At 43.1% G+C, this 12,270-nt stretch overlaps 1 protein-coding gene across 10 annotated transcripts in view; it reads left to right on the top strand.

Moving 5' to 3' along the window:
• LOC138595602 (sickle tail protein homolog) overlaps positions 1-12,270 on the top strand; it is a 97,142-nt gene that overhangs the window by 74,933 nt on the left and 9,939 nt on the right. For 9 of the 10 annotated variants that reach the window (XM_069666920.1, XM_069666918.1, XM_069666916.1 and 6 more), the window contains 6 exons: positions 2,893-3,719; positions 5,197-5,301; positions 5,797-5,846; positions 7,634-7,773; positions 7,863-8,038; positions 11,051-11,181. In XM_069666920.1, coding sequence (XP_069523021.1) covers positions 2,893-3,719; positions 5,197-5,301; positions 5,797-5,846; positions 7,634-7,773; positions 7,863-8,038; positions 11,051-11,181 — 1,429 coding nt within the window. The remainder of the gene's footprint in view (positions 1-2,892; positions 3,720-5,196; positions 5,302-5,796; positions 5,847-7,633; positions 7,774-7,862; positions 8,039-11,050; positions 11,182-12,270) is intronic. The other variant, XM_069666917.1, reaches the window with a different exon arrangement.

Genomic DNA, 12,270 nt, shown 5'->3' with positions numbered 1-12,270 from the left:
ATTTTGCTATTCTGAAATAAAAAATTGAATGTTTATTTTGTTTTACTCAGAATTATAATTATCAGCAAGCTCCCATTTAGTTAGTAGCACCATTGTGTACACAGCAGCACAGTACAGAACATCCAGACAGAGCCAGCTATTTAAATGTTGACACTCCTCTGCAGGAAAATTGCAGCACACCTTCTCTAAATCTCCTCTCGCTCTCGTCTCTGAGCCTCTACAGTTTTGTGAAATAAGGGAAACCTCTCCATCTCCAGCACGGCGAGAGATTGAGACGACTTTAATGCGCTCCTACCAGACATGCTGCCCTCATTATTGGAAGCTTAGAAGCACAAAGTCCACAAGTCAAACTCAAACCAAATGCTTCTCAACGCGGCCTCCCGTTCGCCTGGCATGAGCGCGCTTGTGTTTATTTTCCAAGGATTTACTCGTCTGTTTTGTCTCAGAGCTGTAATTGATTTTCATGTTTGACAGGAAAATACAGACTGTTTTTTAAGGTTTCATGTATTTTTAGGATATTTTAAGAACTTCCCAAGGTGTAACATCTGTTTGTGATGGAAAGGTTTGTCCTTATAAGGCTGTGTTGGAATTGGAAAGCAGTGAAAAAGAGGGCAACTGCTCTTTTTATGTGTCTAGGCACCTTGGATAGAGAAAGTCATTAGGGTTTGATGATGGTCCACTGTGGCTCTGTGCGTCTTAGATTTCCTATTACGTGTTTTTGTTGCTTGGTAAGACTTGTTGCTGCCATATTTATTGGCTGTGTGCGCTTTCACTGCCAGCAAGCTTCTTTCTTTTTTTCCTTTGTTATCGCAGCCAAGCCTGAGCCCTTTGTTACTGTACACTTTGAGGAGTTGTTGTTTTCCAGATCATGAACACACACACACACACACACACGCACACACCTTATTGTTCCCGTCACTGTATGAAAATCCGTAGCTGCACCGGGGCAAATATAAATAACGATAACACCGAAAAAGCAGTGTCAAAAACCTGTACCTGAAGTTTTTCGAAAGAACTTTGCATGAGGTTTTGACTTGTCTTCTTATGTAGGTGTAACCTATGAGTCATACCTTGGCAGAACAATAGCTTGTTTGTTTGACAGGAATAGAGAGTTAGACAGGAAGAGAGACAGATTGAATTCAGCCCCGTGTGTGACACTCCTCAGCACATCATATATCACGGGTTGTTTCGCCGTTTGCACACAATATTTCATCTGTGCTTGTTAGCACACAGGAATGTTTACTTTGACTGTATTGAACTCAAGCTTGGAAAAAAAAAAATCTGGCAATGCTTTTAGGTTCAAAGCTGGTTGCCCAAGTTTTAACTCAAATGAGTCTATGCCTGAATTATATTATGGTACTTGTGAGAAATGTTGCTTTTTCCCAACACCAGCCACTTAGGGCAAAAGTTAAAACAGTAATGCAGCAGTGTAGTATAACAATGGCACAACTAGAGAAGAGACACAAACCTACTCTGATTTTAGCTACAAAACAAAGTATTTAATTCAAGTTACCTTAACATTAGCTAATGTTAGCTTGCGTTAGCCACTACGGGCTACTGTAGCAGCAATCTCTTTTTTAGTAAATTAAACTGAGAGCAGTTTGTGTAGCTTCTTACAAGGAAGAAAGGATGTCTCTTTAAAAAGTTATAGTCCTGCTTAAAGTATACCAAACATAATAAAAAATTAGAGGAAGTAAGGCAAAGCTAACTGGCTAAAGCTAACATTGTATTTCTTCCCAGTAAGGCAGAGCTAACTGGTAATTCTTCCCAGTAAGGCAAAGCTAACTGGCTAAAGATAATATCATTATTCTTCCCAGTAAGGCAAGACTAACTGGCTAAATCTAATATCATATTTCTTACCAGTAAGGCAGAGCTAACTGGTCATTCTTCCCAGCAAGGCAAAGCTAACTGGCTAAAGATAATATCATTATTCTTCCCAGTCAGGCAAAGCTAACTAGCTAAAGCTAATATCGTTTTTCATGCTGGTAAGGCAAAGCCAACTGGTATTTCTTCCCAGTAAGGCAAGGCTGACTGGCTAAAGCTAATATTGTATTTCTTCCCTGTAAAGCAGAGCTAACTGGCTAAAGCTAATATCGTATTTCTTCCCTGTAAAGCAGAGCTAACTGGCTAAAGCTAATATCGTATTTCTTCCCTGTAAAGCAGAGCTAACTGGCTAAAGCTAATATCGTATTTCTTCCCTGTAAGGCAAAGCTAACTAGGAAGAAATACGATAATACAGTGGTTTTATTTATGGTGAAACTTAACACAGCATTTGTCTGACCACATGAACCACATTTCCTTTCCACTGTTTATCTGTCACTATTTTACCTCCTAGTCTGTAGTTTAATCACTTAAAGCCCACTTTCTGATATAGTTCCCTTAATGTAGTTAAATGAGGTTAGTTTTTTGTACATTAGCCTTCAAGGTTCCTTTAACGCATGGTCAGGCAAAACAACAGTGTCCCACATTGGCTAACTGTTTAAATAGATCTTGTTGTAAATTAACCAACTACCCTGAAAGCCCTGGAGGTGCAAATGTTACTCTTTTTAGAAAGCCATAACATCCAGGAGGACTTTGAGTGAAATGTTCTGTGCACACAGGGATAGTAGTCTTGCAAGTAGCTGTTTTCTGCCTCTTGAAAAATAGCTGACAGTATTTCTTTCATTTGTTTGTTGGAAAAACAGTGTAAACTGAGTGAGATGGATGTTTTTGTTTCAAGGGCAACCTCAGTCCAGACATAAAGGATATATTGAAAATAAACAGAGGCTGAGGTTCTCAAGTATGCAGTCTGAGTTTTTAACCAAACCTCAACTCGATATTTTCTGGACTGTTTGTGCAAGCGAGTTCATTTTTTATGTAAAACAACATGTGTATTCTTTTATGCTTCTACAGATGCACAGCGAGATGGTACATGCCGGTCGTGATGGCCCGCACCCTCTGAGACAGCCCCCCATGGGTCCCCCACCACACCCTATGCAGGGAGCCCTACCCCCGGCTCCCCACTCAATGCCCCCATCCCCCTCCAGAATCCCGTTTGGCCCACGGCAGGGCTCTATACCTGGCAACTCCACAATCCCGCGAGAACGTCTGTCTAATGCCAACCCTCCGGCTCGCTCCATCTCACCGTGTCCCAGCGCCATCCTGGAGAGACGGGATGTCAAGCCGGATGAGGACATGGGTGGTAAAAGCCACAGTCTTGCCAGGGGGAATGAGGGCTTGTATGCAGACCCATACTTGCTCCAAGAGGGAAGAATGAACATGGCGGGTGCTCATGGGCCACACCCCATCGCTGGGCTCGATGGTCCAGATCACGGCATGGGATTCCACCGTGCCTCCATTCGCTCCACAAGCTCTTACGGCGGTCCCAGCCCTACAGACACTATGGATCACCCCTCTCTGTACAGGCAGAAGTCCAGAAACAGCCAGCTGCCTACATTGGGCTCCAAGACTCCTCCCCCATCCCCTCACCGCATGGCGGAGGTTCGGATGATTGACATACATGGCGGGCCCCCTCATGGCGTTCCCCCTCATGGCGTTCCCCCTCATGGTGTTCCACCTCATGGTGTTACCATGGAGAGAAGCTCACCTGTGCGTCAGTCCTTCAGGAAGGAGGAAGTGACGGGGACCAAGCCGCGTAGCAACATGGGATCACCTGTAGTTGCAGACCTACAGGGTCACCTCCAGGGACCCATCCCACCTGCCGGAGACCACCAGACGCGGTAAGCTACGCACCGGGGGGCATGGCGTTATATGAAAAGGGATGTTGGGATTGCTGGAATTAGGATAAAGATATTGCATGGGAGCATGGACTAACTCTGCATCCCAGTTTCACCCTAACCATGAACTTCTGGTTTTTACCCCCTGGTTCTGACTCTGTTTCATCATCCATGACTGAAGGCAAGATTATAACCCCCCTCTCTTTAGCGTCAAGATCTACACATTAGGAACGACAGGGTAATGCACATGATTATGCACCAGCTTGGTTTGTTTGTACAACCAGTCCTGCTTATCTGACCACTGTTTTTACAGTCTCTCTCCAAACTTTGGACTTACAGTTTTAGTTATTATAGCGTGTGTAGACCCAGACGTAGTCACCACCGCTGACACAGGGTAATATCTGGAGACCCCTTTAACCCACTGTATATTTTTCTGATAGTCTGTGTCGATTATTCTAAAAACAACCCCCCTGTAGAGTCCGTTTTGGTACCTGGTTTAAGTTTGTCCACTCTGACTGAGAGTACATAAACATAGAAAGCCACTTAGCCTGGCAAACATGCTTTTATTAAAAAGGAGGTTAAAGGGGCTAAATGTATACCTAGGAAAACCAAAGGAAATATTGACCAGGTTGAACAGGAATTTGAAATAGTCCAATCAGTCAAACAGATCAGGCTGGACCACCTGGGTAGCCCAACCCCCCCTGTTAAAAATACCCTGGGAATCTTAGAGAAGAATTTGACTGATAAAGTAAAGCTCCCTAGCTGTCGTAAAAGGTATACACGTGAAATAAGCTGTATCACCGAGGCTAGGCATTGTTGTTTGTTGCGTCTGTCTATTGTCTATAGCACAGTTAAAACCACAGCGCCCCTCTTTGTCCTCAGCTGGCCCCATTTCCTTCCTCAAGATAAATGATGACATCTGAGAACAAAAGCTGTTCTCTTTTCCAACCTCTAGGCTTACCAAGCAATCTCAAGCGTCGAGGTCCACTATCCACCCCTCTGGTGTTTGGCCTTCTAAAGGCTGTGCAATTTCAAGAATCGTCCTTTTATTCTCTTCTGAGCGGTGACACACTTTTGTTTTATTAAAAAAACAATATGACTTGAACACCCTCTGTGCCAAACCTTGGGGTTCTTCTCTTGTCTTAAGTCGTCCATCTTGTTATCTTGTTTATTCCATTGGGACTCAAGCTTTTTGTTTTTGTGAAAAGACTGAGTCAAGTGCTGCAGCACTGTTGTAATTCAGAAACAATTTATTTGAGTCGATATTGACTCAGGACGTAATTGCAAATCAATTGCAAAATAATTTCCACTGTGTAATCCCATAAACTAACTAAAAGATTCATGGTCAGGTAATTAAAAACGATTGATTATCCTGTAACAGCCCTCCAGTTTTCATTCTGAGCTGATATGTGCTCTCGTGGCAGCTGTAATATCCACCAGGCCTCAGTGTTGAAAGTAGAATTTTCTGATGTTTCTGCAGAGAGCGAATGAAGGCTATGGAGCAACAGATTGCCAGCTTGACTGGTCTTGTTCAGCATGCACTTTTAAAGGGGCCAAACACTAGTGGCACCAAGGAGCCTCCAAGGTAAGCAATCACAGTATAGGACAGAGTGAGGCATCAGGGGAAATGGAGTTTCAAAATGAAAGCCTGGCCAGAGTGAGAAAAGATAAAGTATCCCTTCTATTGTGGCCAAATCAAAGAGGCTAAATAGCATCTGGTGAGGAGGAAATAGGTTTGTGAATCAGATATTGAAGTCATTTGCTCTCTAAATAAAACCCACTGTGTGGTTTATCTGGCTGCATTTTAACTCTTGGGTCTTCTCTGTGGAGACGCTATGTTAAAGTTTGCTAGTTTAAAGGTCTCTGATTGCAGTGAATTTGTTTTTATGCTATTTTGGACAAAGCTTGTTAACCTCATTAACATCATTTTAACCTCTCTGGTTTGTCAGTCTTTCCCATCAGACTTTGTCGTAATGTGTTTGTTGATACTAATACTAACCTTTAAATCTGAAGTGCCCCAAAAAACTAATGTTTGTCCGCGATCAAAGTCCTGCTTTTAAGACTTTTTCTCTGGCCGCAGTGAGAGACCACCGAAGACGTCATCTCCGGCCCACAGCGCACACAGCTCAGGTTAGTATCACTGTAATCCTGCTCCGTTTCACTACTGCTTTTTTTTCTAGACAAGACTTTTAGCGCCATAATGTCTTGCGCAGACAGGCCCACACATCACTGTCAGTCAACAGTCTGCAATGAGCGGCGCTGGAGGGAGAGAAAACAAAGTCAGGCTTCTTCGCTTGTCATCGCTTCATATTTCCTTACAATCCTTTCCCCCCAGTACGTCCAGTTTAATAGCAGATAAAGAGACGCAGCCAGCAGAGCTAACACAAGCCCCTCAAAGCAGCACTTCTTAAAACAAGACGCTATTACTTTTCAATCCTGCCAAGACTATTCACTGATTCGATCTCGGCTTTGTGGCGTTCTGTGGCCAGATCTTGATTTGATAAAAAAAAAGAACTGCAGAGAGAAAACACAACACCATTCATCTGAAAGAGCTAATCTCTTGTCTCTCATGACAGATTTCATGTGTGGCTTTGGGAGGGATTTACTTGTCATGTTATGCTTGACTGAATCTGCAAAACATTAGCATAGTAACAGCTACATCAAACATGGGAAATTTCTTCGCCGTCCCCCAAATGCTCCTTCACTGTCACGACAAAACCAGCACTTATTTTGACGGACAAAGTGTCCCCAAGGGCCAAAACACAACCAGCGGTGTACATTGGAACCTGTAGTTCAGGTCCAGGCAGCTGTCAGGTAGTGTGTGAGGACGAGAGTTTTGGGATTATGAAGACAAAGGTTTGTTCTTTTACTCCCTTAACAGAGGGTGAGTCTGTGTGTAAAGGGGGCTTAGAGTGCAGCTCTCCATGACCTGTTGTATAATTCACAGGCAGGGACGCGACTATGCGAAAGGTGCCAAATATTCAAGGTTAGAGGAGGTTAAAACAAATGTAATCGCATAGATTTGGTCTACTTCCAACCTAAAAAATTAAATACGCCTTTAAAAGAAACTTTTAAAGAGGGGGTATTATGCTGTTTCACATTTTAAGACATATATATAATGTGTGGATGTCCGGATAAACGTGAGTGAAGTTTCAAATCTGTAGGTAAAAGTATGTTGGAGTAATCCCCAGGCTTCTTAGCTGACAGTTTTTTCTACACGCTGCACTTTGTGATGTCACAAAGTGCAGCCTCAGCAGGCTTCGGAGAGCTGGCCAAACAGAAGAAAGCGAGCTTGTAGGGGCGGGGTTTCTTAAAGGGACAGAGGCGTTTTTTAAACTGTAAATTATCTTAAGCTACTCCACAGGTATCACAGATAGTGAAATATGATGCTTGAAATTACTTTGAGGAAATGGTCTTTGGAAGCTTGACAGGACCCGCCCTTTTTTGTCTAAGTCCTCAATTCAACCAACTAACCATGGATTGGATCCATCTATTGACCGTTATTAAACGGACTCAGGTCACCCTCAGATGCCCCTCCTCTATTTTTAGAAGATAATTAAAGGTTGTTGAAGTCAAAAACTCTGAAGTCTGGAAAAGGGTTGAATTAAATGATTATTGCTGTTGGCCATTTAGGGACTCTCAACCAAACAACAAATAAAAGCTCCCTTAGTTTCCATGGTTTCAACCACTTCTCCATCTCTAGCGGTGACTGAAATGCCGAGAATAAGTTGACAGACATTTAAGAGGAGCCAATATGAGTGCCGGTATATAAGTGCTTTTTGTGCAGGTAGAATGACAGCCACAGAGAGTTCAGGCAATCACTGTTAAACATTAGGAATATGAAGTCGGACCAGTGTGATGCCGGAGAAATCAGATATTTTAACATTTTAACTTGATTTGTTCCTCCCCTAATACAGGTGGTTCCCCAGTCATGGCTCCTAAGAGAAGCGCACCCCTGTTAGACAAGGGCTCAGCTCCTCTCAAAGTCAACCTCCTGCAGTTCAGGAAGAATGTTTCTGACCTCAGGATGCAGCTCCACCAGATGAGACAGCAGCAGGCAAGACCTCCCCCTCCTCCTTTCAATTCATTTTGCCATGTAGCTCCGCCTGTTCGGTTCCTTCAGTATTACATTCCCTCTGTCTGCAGATCCAGAACCAGGAGGCGTTGCGAGTCCAGCTGAAGCGGGCCGAGCAGGAAATCAGCGTAAAGCTTGTGGAGGCCATGCGGGGGCTGGAGGACCCTGTCCAGAGGCAGAGAGCTCTGGTAGAAGAAGACAGGCACAAGTACTTGGGCCTGGAGGAGCGTGTGCTCACACAGCTCGGGTACGGCTGCACAAAAATACACTGATAAACCTTCATAACAGTTTTTTTAAATGGACCGATTCGGTCGTTTGCATTCATTACTGGATGTTTGTCGTCAGGGACTCTTTTCAAGAGTGTTTTGCACAAGCTTTGAGAGAAGATTTAGTACACACCCATACAGCTCCTGTCAAGGTGCTTCCATTTACACAAAATCCCCAAAAGGGTTCATTTTTATCAGCTCACCTGTGCTATTCACTCCTAAACTCTTTGACAAGCCAACGCCCTCTAAATTACAGCTCACAGGTTTATACAGGCAAGCAGAGCCTGCCTTTCAGAGACAGCACACGGGAACAATGCACCCAACCGTGGAGCTAAACTTTTGCTCTTATTTTAATTCCCCTGCTTATATTTCCAACAGGGCGCTCTAATTAAACCCTTTTATTTGGATGTTTACAGGCAAGGTCAAACAGCGTTGTCTTAATAAACACAACACTTGCAGCTCACAGAGACGGGATAATGAACAGGCGGAAGTCAGTGGATTTAGCTCTCTGTTAGCCTTGGTATCCAGCCAGTTGTGAGTCAGCAAAACACGGCTGCTGGCGCTTTAAATAAGGCTGGGTAATTACGGCTGCTTGGGTTTAAGACCAGTGGGAGAGTGTGGTGTGAAAACCACTGCCCTCTCCAGTGGAGAACTAAATCTATCATGACCTATTAGGGAGCATTTTGTAACATATATAACACTGTGGCAACAAGAAAGGCCCACTCCTAAAAATTGAAAGTGTTGTTATGTGGAGTATTTTGTTAGTAATTCAAGGACAGAGATAAAAAGCAAAGTAGAAATGAGTCCAAGGAGTGTTGATGATCGCTTCCACAGAGCAAAAAAAGGGCATTTGTCTAAGTAATGTGCCAACTTGGAAGTTCATCAGAGGGGCTACATAATTTTAGGCTTGTCTCATATTTTTATGTTCCATGTTTATCGAAAATCTAGAAACTTTTCTTCTATAAAATAGAACAGAAAATATCAAGCCAATTAACAGCAGCACTCAGACTATCAAAACAAACAGCACAAGGTCCGACAGCAGAACTCCGGCTTCCTCCCACAATCCAAAGACATGCTCGTTAGGTTAAATCAATTACTTATATAGATGGATGATGCATTTCCATCTGCTCTCATTGTACGAAAGAAGCCAAAGCCAAAATACCCTGTGACGGGCGCTGCCATCATGCGATGGTGACATCACTTGGAGCCAGAGCTGGGCAGTAGAGATCGGTGGGTGGAGCCGCTGTAGCCACTTCTGCTAACCAAAACAAATACTTAACTTACCGAAAAAAACAGCAAGGATCCCGCACGTTGGCGTGTATAACAGCAGAACAGCTTCTTGTGTTGGTCTGAAGCAGACGTTCACAGATATGTAAACTTCAATGACTGTAGTGATTGTTTTAGTTACGTCTCCTCTCACCGTTCGTCCTCTACTCTGCTAATCCAGAACAGATCGGCTGCAGGACCCAGATTTGTCAACAGAGCTGTCAATCATCCTTTTTACAGCATCAAATTAAAACTAAACTTGTCAGAAAAATGAACAATTGGACATAAATCAGCATGATAAGAACTAACTATAATGACAGAAACCATGTTTTGGGAAACATTTATTTGACATGTATTTTGATTTTATAGTTTGACTCATGTCCCATCTGTTAACATGGAGGAGGCGGGCTTTATGACCTATACTGCAGCCAGTCAGCAGGGGGCGATAGAGAGGGTTTGGCTTCACTTTTAGGGAGCTGTCATGTCGTCCATCTTTTTATACAGTCTATGGATGAAGTGCTGCCTCTAAATTGGCTGTAGGTGTTAATGTCAGCGTGAAAGGTTGTCTGTCTCTGTGTGTCAGCCCTGTGATTGACTGGCGATCAGTCCAGGGTCCCCGCCTCTCGTCCAATGAAAGCTGGGATTGGCTCCAGCCTCCCCGCAACCCTGAACAGGACAAGCGGTATAGATAATAAAAACAACACAAATATAAATGACAAAAAAAAAAGATGTACAATACATGTATTTTAATGTGTAGTGAAAGAGCTCGACTGTTTGTGCAGCAATATGCAAGATATTGCCTATAAAGTGTACAAACTTAAACAGCAATGTTCAGGATAATACAGGATGTGCATTAGAGTCAGAGGCTTAACGTAATAATGTCAAAGTTAAGTCACTGAGTCACATGCTTGGGATGTTTTACAGAAGTCTTGAGGTGATTAATTTACAGCATATAAAAGAAATCCTGCAAAGCACATGATGAAATCTCCAGCAAATGCCTCTTAATTACTTCACTGGGGCTTTTCTAATATTTGAGTCTGCATCTTTTACTCTGAGACACAGACATGAACTTTATGTTGGCTTAATAAAAGAGGACAAAATCTGCTTCCTTTGTCCTCAGCTGGACTTTTCCATCCTCATCCCAACGTGCCCTGGCACAGCCGAGCATTTAACACACTCTCTCCTTACTCCCTTTTCCCGCTTCCCTTAAGCGGAGTTCTCCAAAAGAGTGTTTCTCAAGGGTACCTGGCCACAATGCAACACCATTTTAGTGCCTCTCATGCAATCCAACACTGCACACAATGTTATCATTCGGCACATTTCCCCACGGAGCAGCCGTTTTTCTCGAGTACTGGGATGGCTGTTTTCTATGTGAGGAAGTGCTCTCTCAAATACAAGCCCCCGTTCAGTGTGTAAACTCCAATCCAAGCAAATCTAGACTAAGCAAAGTAAATTGAGTGTTAATGTCAGTGTTAATACTTATTTTAAATGTGATCTTATTTTCTAATTTTCTTTATAGATTGGGTTCTAAAGCCTCATGTCACCTTTGCCCAATCACTACCACTGTTATCTTTGAGATAAGTGATTGTGTCCTGCCCCCTGGTGTTTGTTATGAGTAAATAACAAAGTGTACCCAAGGAAAATGTCAGTGTTATAGAAACGGACGGTCGCTGAAGTGGAATTTGATCATTTTAAAAATGAATTGTGCATCGTGTGTGTCTCTGCAGTGAGCTGGAGCAGTACGTAGGCTCCCTGCAGAAAGAATCAGCAGCGACACACAGAGTGGTGACCCTGAAGGACGTAGAGGAGGGAGCGGTGACTCTGAGGAAGGTGGGAGAGTCTCTGGCAGGGCTCAAAGGTAAGACAACAATATATATATAATACTTTTACTACTGGGAAGAATTTTGTGTATATTCCTGTGTTGTAGACTGTTAGGTAGTTTAAGTAGTAGTAGTGTTTTTAGTCGTAAAAAAAGCTGACATACACAAAAGTGCTTTGTACTAAGGTACACCGATCAGCCATCATATTATGACCACCTGCCACCCTGACTGGTCTTCGGCTACGCAGCTCCATACGCAACAAACTGCGATGCGCTGTGTTCTAACACCAGAACCAGCATTAGCTTTTCAGCAGTTTGAGCTACAGTAGCTCTTCTGTTAGATTTGACCACGCGGGCCAGCCTTCACTTCCCACGTCCATCAATGAGCCTGTCGCTGGTTCACCGGTTTTCCTCCCTTGGACCACTTTTGCTAGGTACTGTCCACACTGCAGACAGGGGACGACCCACAAGAGCTGCAGTTTTGGAGATGCTCTGACCCCGTCGTCTAGCCAGCACAATTTGGTCCTTGTCAAAGTCGCTCACATCCTGAAACTTGCCTGTTTTAACTGCTTCCATCGCATCAACTTCAAGGACAAAATGTTCACTTGTTGCCCACCCACTGACAGGCGCCATTGTAATGAGACAATCAAAGTGTTTCACTTTACCTGTCAGTGCTCATAATGTTATGTCTGATCAGTATATATTATAGTTTTATTGCAGGCTGGCACTCTGTATAAGCAGATAGGGCTGGGCAGTAAAGTAAAGTTCAAATTATATTAAAAGCATTTCACTGAATCTGTGACTTTAACAACTAATTGTGCTGCTTTTTAATCATAGTTTCTATATATAAGATATATTTGCAGAACAGTATCGCAGGTAGATCTTATCACCTCTGATGAAAGCTGATAAAGGATCATTTTAAATGAATTTTCCAGCCCTATCAGCCTGTGATTTGGCTTATCAGATGTGTTGGATTTGCAGACTGGACGGACAGGACAGGCTCTTATGCATTAAACCTACTATTAAACTGAACTATAATCTTAAGTAGGTATTTAATTGTCAACTAGAATTTCAGAATAACTTTTAGGAATGTGTCGCATTAAACAGGTATGATGGTTCACACACAAG

The sequence above is a fragment of the Semicossyphus pulcher genome, unplaced genomic scaffold (genome assembly GCF_022749685.1).
Source record: "Semicossyphus pulcher isolate SPU_LCO1_2020_fin unplaced genomic scaffold, fSemPul1.0.p SCAF_18, whole genome shotgun sequence".
Lineage (NCBI taxonomy): Eukaryota > Metazoa > Chordata > Actinopteri > Labriformes > Labridae > Semicossyphus > Semicossyphus pulcher.
Note: the sequence above shows the minus strand (reverse complement) of the source record. Positions and strands in the feature narration are given on the sequence as shown.